At 47.0% G+C, this 14,765-nt stretch overlaps 2 protein-coding genes across 3 annotated transcripts in view; one reads left to right on the top strand and one right to left on the bottom strand.

Moving 5' to 3' along the window:
• Nucleotides 1-1,436: 1,436 nt before the first annotated feature.
• Nucleotides 1,437-14,765, bottom strand: part of LOC117580045 (fringe glycosyltransferase) — a 24,454-nt gene continuing 11,125 nt past the window's right edge. The window contains exons 3-7 of one of the 2 annotated variants that reach the window (XM_034266282.1): nucleotides 12,575-12,623; nucleotides 11,046-11,148; nucleotides 3,359-3,497; nucleotides 2,226-2,400; nucleotides 1,437-2,159 (exon numbers count right to left, since the gene is read on the bottom strand). In XM_034266282.1, coding sequence (XP_034122173.1) covers nucleotides 1,924-2,159; nucleotides 2,226-2,400; nucleotides 3,359-3,497; nucleotides 11,046-11,148; nucleotides 12,575-12,623 — 702 coding nt within the window. In that variant the 3' untranslated portion in view covers nucleotides 1,437-1,923. The remainder of the gene's footprint in view (nucleotides 2,160-2,225; nucleotides 2,401-3,358; nucleotides 3,498-11,045; nucleotides 11,149-12,574; nucleotides 12,624-14,765) is intronic. The other variant, XM_034266283.1, reaches the window with a different exon arrangement.
• Nucleotides 3,540-4,840, top strand: LOC117580046. The gene has a single exon (XM_034266284.1). It carries the CDS (start codon nucleotides 3,566-3,568, stop codon nucleotides 4,703-4,705), a length of 1,140 nt encoding a protein of 379 aa, XP_034122175.1. The 5' UTR covers nucleotides 3,540-3,565; the 3' UTR covers nucleotides 4,706-4,840.

Consider the following 14,765-nt stretch of genomic DNA (forward strand, 5'->3'; position numbering starts at 1 on the left):
TGGCCAGGAGACAGCCAGACAACTGGGCATCTCCTGGCTGGCTGGCAGGCAGCTTTCATTCATTAAAGCGCAGCCCAAACCCAGCCTCGACATGGACTAAAAACTGATTATCTGCATATAAGCCAACTAAAAACTGGATACCAGCAAAGCAATTCCCCACAGAGCATAGCCAGCAGGCAGGCAGGCAGGCAGGCAGGCAGTCAGGCAGCATCAGCGAAAAGGAAAAAATAATTGCCCAGAACTGTTTAACATATCACGAGAGGAGGAGAAGCCTCCCAGTCGAGTGAGTCTTTTATAAAAATTCGCAACATGTCATTGAAGTCGATGATGCTGGAGCCACCGAGTCACCCCCAACTCTTGGAGTCACCCCGCGCTCTCTCATTGTCTGGGGCAACTTTGACTGCGCAGGACACGCTACACGGGACAACGGCATCGACGTGGACATGTCAATGTCTATCTCTCTTGCTCGCTGTCGCTGTCGCTGTCGCTGTCTCTGTTGCCTGGCGACTACCAACTCTGATCCATATCGTTAAAAGTTAACGCTTTAGCGGCTTAAACATGGCTTTTAGCGTTAATTAACAACGAATTTTCGAAAAATGCAAAATGTGCAGCCACGGAGAGCAGGAAATGGTCGGTCTGTTGGTCGGTCGAACCCAACCAACAAGTAGACAGAATGTTAAGTGACACGGCAGCCGATAAGCTCCAGCCGGGAGCACCACAGCTACATGGGGGAGATACTTCGACAAACGGACATCGCAGGAGCAGGACCCTCGCCCTGGACATTTCCCCCACTTTCAAATGCTGCTCGTGCACGGAAATATTTTTTCGAGGCTCTCATATAACATTCAATATGGAAAAACTTTGGCTTAAAAACAAGCAAAAACAATTTCATTGAATATTTATATTTTTAATTACTTTTAAAGTCAGGAAAGTGAAATGTTTATGGGAAGGGAAATAAAGCAATTTCCCATAAATTGGAAATGAAACATTTAAAGGCAGGAAAATAAAGAATGTTGTGGCATAAAATGCATAAGAGAGAATTGGTTGCACTTAAAGATTGAAATATCATTCGATTTTCCTGTATTTTTTATAAATTTTAATACGAGTCACTGTTCCTGTTTAAATATTTTATTTATTAAAACACTTAAGACACTCTTCCTTTTACCTGTCCTTTGCCCAAATAATCCATAAATACTTTTTAATAATTTCCAAAAATATCTAACGTATATTTTCCTCCATCTTTTCAGTCTTTATGCTCATCGATAGCTTCACATTAGGGCGCTGGAATGTAAGTACACAATAAAACCACTCAAACATATATTTTTTGCACATATTAAATATCATTTTTATTCAAGCAAACTAAAAATTAACAAAAATAGTTTAAACATTTCTTAGACAAGGCTTAATCGAAGCACTCTATGTACACACACAAATATTATTTATATTTATATTTATAGTTAGTTTGGGCGATTATTAGACTGCATTACAGTATTAAACAGAGAGGGCAGGGGTTCTGGGTCTGTGGGACGAACCTTAAACCTAGACTAGACAATTAATTGAACTAAAAGCTAAGTTGATTGGAAGAATCAGGAACCTACAGGCTATAGGGAAGCACTTGGAAGTGTGTTGGAATTGCAAAAGATCTGCTAGATCTGCAGATGTGTGTTACAAGTAAACCTTAAACCATTAGGAAGCACAACTTTCATTTATAATTATAGATAGTATATACAGAACCATCATTCATCGTTCATTTAGTTTACTTTACACTTTTCACAACTTAAATATTAAATCACAGTGGCGAGATTGGTTTTTTCGACGCCTGCCCACAACGATTCTGAACCGCTTGAGGGGCAGGTGTGCGCCTGCAAAACAGCCAAATGGAGGATCCAAGGCGGATCCACTGGGGTGGCTCATCCCCGGTACTCATCTGGGTGGACAGAAGCTAAAGTAGGGAAAGAGTTGGCAGTGCAGCGAGTAGAAGCGCTTGGGATCTGTCTTCAGATCGAAGCCATCCACTTTGATCACATTCCATTGGTTCTTCATGTGAGCGTAGCTGAAGGACACCTGATCGTGGAACGTATCGGCGCGTATGAACTCCATGGGCTCCAAGTGCGAGTGGAAGTTGTCCACGACAGTCAGGGGTACTTTGAGGAGATGTTCTGCAAGGGAAGAACAACAGTTAGCCACTGCCTCTCCCTTTGTTCTTCGTGTGTGTTTGCACTCACCTATAATGAAACCCATTGTGACATCATCCGGAAAGCGTATCTTGTCCCCGATGCTGGTAAATCTGCCGCCACCTGCTATGGGTCGCATCTTGAGCGTCAGGGCACGGCTCAGACAGAAGCCAGCGCCGCCAGTTGCAAACCAGAAGGTTATCTTCTTGTTGGTTGTCGTGTTCTTCTGCAAAGGGGCAGAGGGAAGAGAGAGAGGGGTAAAGGTTAACGGAAGAACTGGCTTATGAATGGTGAACGGTAGGATGAGCAGCGCAAAGGATAAACTCGGTTAAAAATCCATTTTTATTTTTTGGGTTTTTATTTTTTCGATTTTTTGGCATTGGCCCAGAGAGAAAATTGCCCCGAAATACTGAGCCCGTGCATCTCTCTCTCTCGTATATGATTAATTGGCCATGTAAATGGACATGTGCGAGCTGGAAACTTAATACTATATGGGGTCTGAGGGTAAGACGAGACTTGGGCACAGGATCTCCCCGCTTTCCAGCTCTTCCTCTCCTGTTCCTTGCCTTTTTGGTGCGCGCAAATCAAGCGTAAAGTTTGGGGTTTTATTTTTTAATTAGGGCTGCACTGGACTCTGTTTCCCCACTCAAATGAGAGAGTTAAAATTCGAAAGATCTTGCTCTAAATTTCTCTTTGGTTCGCCTGCTCCAACCCTGGCAACTGGCTTTTTGTGCTTAAGCCGGCAAAACTGTGGCAGGCACATTCATTTGCTGCGGGATCAGCTGTGGCGATATTTTTCAAATGGCTCGAAATGGGAACGGGTTCAGGCATGGATTGAGATTCAGATTCAGGCACAGGCACAGGCTGAGGCTGAGGCTCTTTGGCTATGGCTTTTTGCTTTTGCTATTGCTGTTGTTATTGCCGCGCCAGATCATATCGGTTATTAATGATAGCCTGCGCTGGCAGCTGGAAGCCAAATGGCGGCATAGACAAATGGCCCAAGCGGCCACATAAATAACCAAGGCGCAGACCAGGCACCAGGCCCAGGCCAAGCCTGTTTCGTGGCAAAGAAGGAGGAGCAGGAGGAGCAGGAGGAGCATGGAGAGAAAGGCGATCGCAGCGTGGCATAAACTTGTAATTATGTATTGGGAAAATGGGCAGAAATAACAGGGATTTGCACTTACGCTGTCCAAGTGGATCTCCAGCGGTGAGGAAATGCTCGGCTTGCCCAAATACCAATCCACACTGGGACTATACTCGTCCAGCAGTTTGACCAGACGCGGCACATTGACATAGTTGTCATCATCAAAGTGACAGAACCATCTGGAAAAGGGAGAACACAACATTTAGTTATAAAATTCACAACGAAAGGAACACAATTATTCAGAGAAATGCCCTCCCACGTTGAACTAACGCTGGAGCAGCTGGTGCGAATTGCTGTGGGTGTGCCCGAGCTGACACACGTGAATGTGGCCGTGTTGCACAGTCTCCTCAATGTGCTGCTAAAGAAACTCAACTGCAAGGATGATCTGGTGGGCATTGGTGGCTTCGAGGGCAAGTGCTTGGAGCGCATCTTGGAGCAATCCAAGTACTCGCCGCTGCCCTTTGATGTGGCTTCAATTGTGCCCATCTCTGAGCAACTGGGCAAAGTGGAGCAGCTGGAGAAGCGCATCGCAGAGCTAGAGTGTCAGCTGGAGTGTCACTTTAAGCAGATACGCGTCTGCAACCGGGCCAAGGGCAAGAAGTTTCAGTCCAAGATGTGGGAGAAGTATGCCTCGCCCTGCGAGGATCTTTGCACCACGTGCGACGAGGACAACAAGATCGCCTGCAGCCTGCTGGCCAATGTGGATTTTATGAAGAAATTAATGCGACAAATTGCAGGACCCATTCTGCTGCAGATGGAGGATGTGAGCAAGCGACTGGAGAAGTTCTATGAAACGCTCAAGGAGTTCCTGCGGCAGACCGAAGCGCTCTTCCAGCGCTTCGAACTGGTCAAGCAGTGCGTCGTGGAGATTGAGAATTTACGTGGTCTAGTCCAAGAGTACAACGTCACCTTTATCGGTACGATGGAGGAGCTGCAGGATATGCTGGATAGCAAGTTGGACAAGGTACACATGCCGGCGCTCAAGAAATATATTCGCGATCGCTTCGATGACATTGAGACACGCCTGCGCCTCATTGAGGACAAGGAGAGCTGCCCCCGTGCCGCTGGATTCATCAATTCGGGCATTTGCTGCCTGTCCTGTGGCAGCACACGCGTTGGCGCTGATGTTGGCCCACAGGCCATTGCACTGCTGCCCGATGCACCCACCCGCGGGCTGCCACCCATTACCGCAACGCCCACCAATTGCCAAAAGAGTCTCGTGTGCCGCTCTGTCGAGAAGGAGCCCACGCTGATGGTGCGCGTAAAGAATCTCGATCTAGACATACTCGCCTCACGACTCAACCGACCCGCCTACGGGAAGATATGCAAACTGCCCGAAGCCAATGACACCATCTATGGTGTGCGTAATTCCTGTTATTCTGGTTAGCTAGGGAGTACTGTTCCCGCCCCTGTACCCCCCCGTCATATGTTAGTCACCCAATCCAAATCGTTTCGTTTAAGCAATAAAACATAAGAGCCAACCCAAGGCTGTTTCCGCTAGGCGGAGGCAAAAAAAAGTGCACTAATTTAGATTGCAATTACCGCAGGCAGAAACAGAGTTGGAGGGGAGCTGCCAGTCCAAGTCAATGCAGAGATAGAGATCGCCGTTTCCCCCTACTGCTTGCTGCAGCTGCAGCTTGCTGTTTGCAGTTTTTATAGTGACAAACGATCAGCCATATCCGGTAGCCAGCCGTTGGACTAATGATGGCATTAAGCGCGGCAGCTGAAAGGTCGCCGCTGGCCAAGCTGCAGCTCCAGGGTGCTCTCCAGGTGCTCAGGGGAAGCTCAGCTTTTGCACTGATCTTGGGGAGCGAAGGAATTTCGCAGCAAGAAATTGGAATATCTTTGGGAGGGGGGGGGCAAACAGAAAATCTTTGAAGTAAAGTGTCAGCCAGGAAGGGAGCAGAAACTGCGCATAAGGGAAGCAACTTTTTGGTTAGTTTTTGGTGTATTTATTGTCAGTGTATTCCCAACTTCGTTGTTCCCCTCTTCCAGCTTTTTTTTGCAACTTTCGTTGAGCCCGTAAGTATTCAATAAAATCGAATCGAATCGCGGAGGATTGGCAATGACTTGCCTTGTCTTGCCTTGTCCGCGGCGTCTCCCTCTCGCTAGTTGGGTAATTTAATATAATTTTTATTGCATAAGCCGCGACTCTAGCTGGCGGTGTGTGTGTGGGGTAGATAGATACATAGATATCTAGCTACTCCTAAGCCTGGCATTCATAAATTTCCTGCTGTTTCGATGTTGTGTCTGTCTATGGCTGCCGCTGCTGCCGCCGCCGCGACTGTTGCTGTTTGTGGCTGCCACATGCGATACCTGTGCGAACACGGCAGCCGCTTCTTTCTCCCTCTCTCTCTCTCTCTCTCTCTCTCTCTCTTTGCTCTGCGGCAGTGTCTCTTTCCCCTCATCGCTTCGTGACGCATAAAAATGCGCGTTTAATTTGCTTAATTATGCGCAGAGCATAACCCTCCCTCTGTCTTATGTCTTCTGTCGTCGTTTTCCCCCTGCTGCTGCTGTTTTCCCTCGTTTTCCAAATTGAAATCTAGCCGCTATTTTATGTTCGTTGTCGTTTAATTAACGCTCGTAGTTCCCTTTCCCCTTCCCCCTGGCTGTCTTTGTGGCATTTATGAAAATGTTTTCATTTGGAAGTTCTTTTGGGTTATCGATTCGGGCATCATTGGGATCGTTGAATGCAGAAGAACTCGCTGCTCGTGTCTTCCCCATTGATATACAAATCGAGTGCAAAAACTTTCAGTTAAAGTTTATTTTTTTTTCCAATTATTTGCGCTGCTCTGATGTGGGCAGATTTCGATCAGCAACCAGTCAGTCAGCCAGCTGCCGGCAGCCCGCTCCCGGGGCGTTGGCGGCTGCCTCCATTCCATACGCAATTCCCATTCCATATCCAATTCCCGTTCCCAAGTCCGTGTGCCACATACAGCAGGCGAAATGAGTTTATGTCTGGAGCCACAATAAAAAATGATTGACGGGGCACTTCAACTCGAGAGCAAAAGAAGGAGAAACGAAGTCCGCCAGAGTCTTAATAGATTTCGCATTAACAGAGCGAGAGAGAGAGAGAGAGAGAGAGCCGTTGCACAGGGAGAGCGGCAACTAAGTTGCCCCTGCCACACAGTCAGCGCTAAAAGTATTTTGACAGCAGGCCGAGAGAGAGATAAGCGATCGCCGAAAAAACCCACAGTGCACAGTGTCCATTGGCTGACGATGACGAACTGATTTTGTTTGGGTTCTGCCACTCTGCCACTGTCCCTCTATCCTTTGGTGAGCCTCTTGCAATTAGCAATAAGTCAGCTGTCATCTGGCAAGCAGTGTGCGAGTTTTGCTTTATAAGTATCTCTCGGTTGCCAGTTTCGCGGATTGATACAAATCAATGTGAAGCGCAGGGGAAGGGACTAGCAGACAACAAGATATTTACATTAAGCAGGAGTCTGTCCGACCACTCAAAACAGCCAGCATGTGCGCTGTCCGCTGTCCGCTGTCCGCTGTCCGTTGTGCGCCTCATTAACAGAGACAACAACAAACGAGAGAAGGAGACAGAGACAACAGCGAAAGGGAAATTAATCTTCTCATTTTGAATGCAGTTTTTCGATGGACGATGCTTTCATCTTTAAGTGCCAGTCGCCCGACCATGAGTCAGAGTTTTATGGGGGAAAAAGCTACACGCCTGCGCACCACAAAAGTGTTGCCCTGAGCAGAACACAATTGAAATGCATTTGACAAATGCGCTCCACTGGTCTCCGACCAAAGCAAATAATTAATTTAGGCAGTGGCAGTGGCTATGGCTCCAAGTGTAAATTGAATATACAATATCTTGTGCCTGCCAACAAGCCTGCAAATTGAAGGCAATTGTCGCGGATTACAAGCTGTTCGTGGGTGGGTGAGGCGCTAATTGAAATGTGGAGCAGAGCAGCGAGTCAGAGTTTCGCCAGCGAACTTCCCGGATGTACAGACTGGAGTTGCAATTGCATTTCCTAATCTAAAACTCCGCATGCAAATGCTGCAAATTGTCTGCTTCCGCTGCCACAATTCTGTACAAAGATGTTTAGCTCTCCTTTTTTTGTTGTTTTTTGTCAACGTTTGTGGGCTTTTCTCTCCCACAACGCCTCAATTGGATAATGGGGGATTGTTGCAGTCGCAGTTGCACTTGCGGTTGTCGCCGTTGCTGTTGCCTTGCCACAAGTGGCAAATAAATGAAATTGATGCGCTTCTCTAAAATGACTGTGAGGGTTCCCCCTCAGTAGAGTGTCGCCCCGGGCTTGGTGGTTCATTTTTCCCCTAAAAGGAAAAGTCTACACACTTCACACGCATCTCTCTCTCTCTCTTTTACTCTCTCTATAAATAGCTGCCCCTGGCCGCAAAAAAGCAAAACTCCGGTGGAAAGAATGAAAATTTTCTCACACATTGCCACAACATCTGCTGGGGTAAGGCTTTCCACATACGAGTATGCCACGGAATGCTCATGTCTCTCCCCCCCNTTTCCCCCCCCCCCCCCCCTGCACACCATATGCAGTACAGTTGAGTGCATTACGAACAGCGATTAAAAATGTCGCTGCCTTAGATGGATATTGGAGTGTGTGACTGACTGCCTCTCTGTTTGTCTGTCTGCGGCTTTGCTGTTTGTTTTTGTCGTTCGTCTATTATTGCGGCTCTGTGTGGGGATTAGCGCAGTGCAACAAGTTGCACTCTCAGTGGCAATCATGCGCCGAAGAAAGGGTGGAGAAAGGGCGCCCATTGCAGCCTGGGAAATTTCATTGATGTGCAGACTGGAGCGAAGCGAATCATTCGATTCCCACGCACCCACAAAAGCAGGCAGCAGCAGCAAGAGGGGTGTAGAGGGCACTGACAGACAGGGCCGAAATATTTTAAGTAGCATGTAAAATTATTATCAGACATATTCAGACAGGCTTTGGCCCCAGTTTCGGTTACTCCTCTCGGCTTTGGGTTCCCCTCTGCCGCTCTTTGACTTTGCCCTGATTGATGCCAAAGCCGCTGATGGGGCCCATCCTTGTGGCCCTCCATCTGCATGCTTCGCCCAGCTCTTTGTTCCATTTACAGTTTATGCTGTGAATATTACGCATATTACGTGTTGTAATTACCCCCAAGAAGAGGGCACGGAATGCCGTCGTTATTATGTCAAAATGTTGATTACGAAACGTGTCGGGCATCCATGGGATGCGTCATTCGAAAGGGAGAGCAACGCCGTACCCGCCTCGGACTCGGATTCAGCAACCTCGGATTGCAATCAGATAAGTGGCGGCTGTTTATACAATTGCCTGACAAGTTTCTCCCCAGCCATACGTGCTGGATACATAAGGTTAGGTGTGGCACAAACACACACACACACACCCAAAGCCAAGGCCCAGCCAGAAACAAAAGATAAATAAATTAGAACTTGAAACGAATAAATCGAATCCGATTAGGCAGGGGCTGGGGCAGTAGTCCGCAGCTTCGAGAAAGGAATTTAGAGTCGAAAAAACACACAAAACTAATTAATAAATCGTGGAGCCAAGGCCGCTGCTCCACTGTCGCGAGCACAGTGGGACGCACACAGACTTTCCCGTAAACACCTACTGGCGGCGCCCCAAAATTTGATGGAGTTTCTTTATGAACACGGTCCGAGGCTGTCGGTTGATTTGGAGTGGGAGTTGGCCCGGGGAAAAGGAGATTAAAGATAGAAGAGCGACGTGCCAGGTCATCGTCTATCTCCTATGACTTGCAGTTGCTGTTGTAACTTTAATTAAATTGCACTAATTGTTCAACATTATAATGGATACCCAACACCGACAACAACATGGCTGCTGTCTGCTGCCACTGCAATTAGCCATTCAAGGCAAATGCAAGACGACGAAAGGCGGATTCGTTTCAGTTTCTCATTTTCTCATTTTCTCATTTTCTCATTACCCTGTTCGCACAGTGGGGCAAATAATTCATGTTTTATCGCAAATAAATTTGTGCATTACGCAATTAAAAAGGAACTGCTCAAATTTGCATTTAATAGAGCTGCTTTTGGGTGGATGGGAGACGCAGACGCCCCACGGTTGCCAGCCAACCAGCCAGCCAATTCCAAGCAACATGCTGCTGCTGTACGCACGGCAGCAGCAACAACAGCAACATGCTGCTATAAAGGGGAGTGCTGTAGCTGTAACTGCAGCTGTAGCGGTGTTGGGCTGTGGGGCTGCAACACAGCGTGGCTTAATTGCCAGTTCGAATGAACGTTAATTAACCTCTTTTCATGTTTCGCCTGGATATCTGCTTTTGGTATACAGATGAGCAGAGCGGGATACTCAATATGTTGCTCCATCTCGTAGCAACATGAGCCAACATTTTAAACGTTGCCAATCAGGCCATGGAAGTATGCCGCCGCTCGGTTTCCTGTGGCCACCTGATATCATTTCGGTACTCAAGTAGCATCAACCAGCAGCCACCAGCAGTGCCTCATCTGGCTGGCTCATAACTGCACATTTTCATTGCCGGTCATTTATTTTATTTCACTTTTGTACAACAGCAACACAAATTGTTGCTTGCTGTTGTATCTGCTGCTTTCTACTGCTTGCTTTGGCTTTTGTTGCAGTTGTTACTGCTTGCTGTTGTTGTTGCTATTGATTGCATGCTCCGCGCTCGTATAATGACAGTTTCAAGTTCTAAGCCAAAACGGCAAGTCAACTTAAGATGAAAGCAGCAGCATCAGCAACAGAATATGGCCCCCATCTAGCCATCCAATCGTCATCGCCATTCTCCATCAACTAGAGTCCAAGCATGTCCAAGTTGTTCTAGATTTCTGGATGATGTTGTGTGGTGCTGCTGCTGCTGCTGCTTCTCTTGCTCCTCTCAGTGTAATTACAAATAAGCGAAAAGGGAGGCAACAGCAAAAGAAAAACCAGAAAAGCGAGCAAGCTTTTTGTATGGCGAGATATTTGATGCACTGCCAGATGGCTTGTAGATCTGTTGGCTATAGCTATGTAGAAAATCCTTAAACCCTTCCTTGAAGTTAGAGTAACTCAAAATACGAGTAGAATGTCTCTAGGCTGCTGCTTGCTGCTCCTTTGGGCGCTAGTTTGAAGTGTCTTTTTGCTGGTCCGCTCTCCTTTTATTCTCCTCTGAGCTGCGGTCGAGCTGGACAAGTTTTGAGTGGATTGCTGCTCGAGGTGGGGCTGGGGCGTTCACTGCTGCTGCTGTTTTGCAGCGTCTTAATTGCGCAAATTAGAACGCATGGCAGCTGCAGCACAGAGAGCAGTCCGAGTGGAGCCCAAGCGTGGCCCGAGAACTGGGTGTTTTGTATTTGCCATTTGCCCATGGATAGATTGCCAGTGGTTTGGTCTTGGCTCTCTGCGGTCGCTTATTAAAAGCATTAAAGTCTATTATTACAGAAGCAGCAACAGCAGCAACAGCAGCCACAACCAAGGAGTCATTGCTCTCGGCGTTGCTCTGCAAGTTGTTAGGCAGAAATGCATCGAATGAACATTAAGCTGGCAAATATGACAACATTTTAGGAGGCACTGCAGGCTGGCAGGCAGCTGCAACATGACCTCTTGCTGGTTGCTGGTTGCTGGTTGCCTCTTGCTTTCTGCTGCTCCCCGAGCTAATGCTGTAATTCTGCATGAAATTGAAGTCGTACAAAGCACATCACGTACGAGTGTACGCGTTCTCTCATATGGCAATACCCCAATCAATATGTAGATATATATTTTTCTTGCAATCTGCAAAATACTCACTTTTTGCCGCTCTCCAGAAATACATCCAGTTCGGCGGACATCTTGCAGCAGAGCGCCTTGCGAAAATGGCCCTGGGAGCACTTGGTGTTGATTAGGTGGCCCTCTGGAAACAGAGAAAGAGAAGGGAAAAGGGTTGGAGAGGTATAAACATTTTGATAAAGATTCGTAATTAAGCAAAGGGAACAGGAAAACAGAAGGAGCCAGAGTCGATGGCAGTGGCATTGCCAGTGGCTCGCCACTTCTATGTTAATTAACTAAAAGGCCAAGTTCATATCGCCCCAAAAACCAGGAGACAGGAGACAGGAGACACAGGCGGAGCAGAACACAACCCGAACAGTAGCTTGTTAGTTGAGAATGCCGCTCATATCCAGCGGAAACATTTTGTATCGTTTGACAGCCGCCGCCGCTGCTGCTGGCGATAAAGATGCAAGAAAGGGCATGGGGCAGGGGCAGGGGCAGGGGCAGGCACTGAAAGCAGAGCACAACAAAAACATTTTGCGCCTTAATTGGATGAAAATTGTTGAAATACTTAAGAACACACTCGGACACAGGGAGAGCTGGAGAACTTATCCTTTGTCCAGTCGGCGGGGCGCACACACATAACTCAAAATCCCCGAGCGTGTTTAGCAAAATCCTTTCGGCCAGCTTTTGGCCTAATCAAAATACCAAAAACACACACAGCACAAAAGGGGAGACAAGTAGAGTCCCTGCGTGTCCCACTCCCTGTCTGTGAGTCTGCGTGAAACCTGAGATCGTCACAGCCTCTCAGCCTCAGCCCCTTCTCTCTGCTCTCTGCTCTTTTCGGAATATTTTCTCGTATATTTTCTGTTGTCTTTTCTTCTTGTTTTTGTTGCTGTGTGTCTGCTGGAGTGTATGCAAAAATTGGAATATTATTTTTTTGGGTTTTAAGCAAAAATTGAAATTTGAACTTTTTTCTTCATAATTAAACTTTGCTCTCCTCCGCTCTGCGCTGCCCTGCTTCCCTTCGCACTGCTTTGCTCTTTGCACTGCTTTGCTTTGCTTGGCTCTGCCGTGGCGCGTTTTTGATTCAAGTCTGAAAAATCGAAGCGCAGTCTGCGTTGCCTGCAATTCAATTAAAATGCGGGTGAGTGATGAAGCTCCCCCTGCTCTTCCCCACACTCTCTCTCTCTCTCCCTTTCTCCCTTCCTCCCTCTGTCTATGTAGATGATGGAATTTATAAACTTTAATCGGTTTTCGGTTTGTTTGTTGCTGCCTGGCTGCCCAACAGACAGTGGCCAATATTAGGCGGTGCTGTGGGCGTGTCCCTTTGGCTGATGTGAAACTAAGTTGGGAACAGGCCAGAGCCAGAGCCAGAGCCAGAGCCTGAACGGATCGCATTTTGGATCCCAAAAGGTAAGAGGTCGTCGAGCTACCCCAGGTATAAAGCAGTTCTTTTGTGATCAATTTGTTTTTTCCATTTCAAAAATAAAATAAAGAAAGATAAAGGATGGAAAGCGCGGGTGCAGAGGTGCGGGGTATAACTTATGACTTCCTCTTTCTATACTCACTTGTCTTCTCCTGGTAGTAGTGATCATCCGTGTCCGTAAAGAACCAAGTCTGCAAAAAAGAAACAAAAACCAAAGTTAGCAAAAAAGAGATCAAAATAAAAACGGAAACCAAAGTTAAAGGCTTTGAAATTTGCATATGAATCATGTAAATTACAAGAGAGAAAAAAGGAAAAGAAACCGGCAAGCCAGGCCTGGGAAAACCACTTCTGATTTTTTAAAGCCACAGCCACAGCCACAGCCCCAGCCTAGAACTAGAACTTGAACTTAATTATTCGAAGAGACCAAAAACGAGCAACGGCCTACAAGCATTCGCGTCCGGCAATCAGATAAGAAAATTCCCACACCACACACACACACAACACACACCCTTCTGGGTTGCGTCTCAAGAAAAAAAAAAACAACACTCGTAACTCAAGCAAAAAGCCAGTAGAAGAAAATAGTCAAGAAAAAAAGGCAGAAGTGGCCCACAGAAATCAGTCAACTTTGGCGGTGTGACTCCCTCCCATTTGGGCCTTTGCCATGCATCGCTGACTGCGGTAGGGCTTGTTCGCCCTTCTGTTCTCTGTTCTAAGTTCTTCCTTGGTTTCTTATAGGGGAACCCAGCTCCTCATTAGTGCTCGCTCAGTCGCTCTCTCTCTCTCTCTCTTTCCAGCTTGGCTCTTTAATCTATTTGCCGTGTGACATTCATTCCCCTTTAGCTATTTTGCATTTATCTTTTTTTTTCGCTATTTTTTTTCTCTCTGATTTTTCTCGTAATAAATTTGTTAACCCAACAACTCAATTGGCTGGCCTGGGTCTGTGTCTCTGTGCCTGTGCCTGGAGTTTCCCTTAATAACCATTTTTTTTTTTGCTTTGCTTTTTTTTTAGCATCTTGCTTTTGGTTTTATTTTTTGCCTTTGTGTCAAATCAGGCGAAAATCGTTTTAAAGCTTTGACAACTACACGAACAGCTTGTTGTTGGCCCTGTTTGCATTCGTTTTCTTGTTGTTGTTGTTGTTAGCCATGTTGCTGTCTCTTGGCGGAGGCGAAGGTTGGGGTACAACTTGGGCAAACAATACGCCCGCTCCGCAAGCATTTTGAGCAACGACTTGCTGCAACAGTTAGAAAGTCAACTTTTTGCCAGTGTCTGCTGCAGAGTACCAGTGCGCCTTCTTCCATTTGGAGTTCTTTATACACAACTGCCACACAGCAACAGCAACAGCACTTGCAACAGCAACAGCAACTTCGCTGCTAAAAGTTTTCATCGTCGTCTGCTGAATTTTCATGGATTTGTACGAGATTTTTGCAGTTTACTCTTTCTACTTTTTCTTTTGGCGACGGCGGAGGCTGACTCTGGCGCTTCTTCCTCTCCTTTGCCTTAGGGGCGCAAATGTTAACACCATGTTGCTGTTGCAGTTGCAGTTTGGCCGGCTTGTTGTTGCAGTTGCTCCTATTGTTGTTGCAGCAGTGGCAGCGGCAACAGCAGTTGCCGGGGCAGTCCGCAGTTGAGTAGCTTTTAATTTATGTGACTGTTGAAACCGTTGACAAACAGCACTACAACGTGTCTCGCAAATTTATGGCTCGACGCGGACTGCGCCACTGATGGAGCTGTCCCATAAATACAGTTCTTAAGAGAGACAGAGAGAGTGCGGCATCGATTGGGCCAAAGTTAATTGAAAATCAGGAAAAGGAAACTCAAGCCAACTCAAGAGACATTGACAAACAAATCTCGGAGCTTGACAGTGTCTCATGGCTACAAGTTTGCTCAAAATGTTTGGCCAAGGAAGAGCAGAGAGAGCGAGGGAGAGCGCGAACCAACTTAAGGCTTTGAAATTTTCATGGCGTGGCCTGGGCATTCAATTGGAACGAAGCGATTGCCACAACAATTCGTTATGTTTTCGGCAGCAGCCAGCAGCAGCAGCAGCCAGCAGCAGCCCAAACTCCTAGCCAACTCTGCCACTTGGCTAACTGACTCTCGCAGCCAACAATGAATGCATTTTCAATGGCGTCTGCGTCTCCTCTAACTGCAGCTGCGGCAGTTTGCCCCAAAGGCAACGGGCAACGGGCAACGGGCAACGGGCAACGGGCAACGGGCTGGCTGTGGCCAACCATTTGGACAAACCATCGAAGCATTTTTGGCTTTTGGCGTTTTTCCTCCACGTTGTTCGCTTTGTTTTTCTCTCTCGGTCGCGCTAAAATTTAATGCCCCCCCC

The sequence above is a fragment of the Drosophila guanche genome, unplaced genomic scaffold (assembly GCF_900245975.1).
Source record: "Drosophila guanche unplaced genomic scaffold, DGUA_6, whole genome shotgun sequence".
NCBI lineage: Eukaryota > Metazoa > Arthropoda > Insecta > Diptera > Drosophilidae > Drosophila > Drosophila guanche.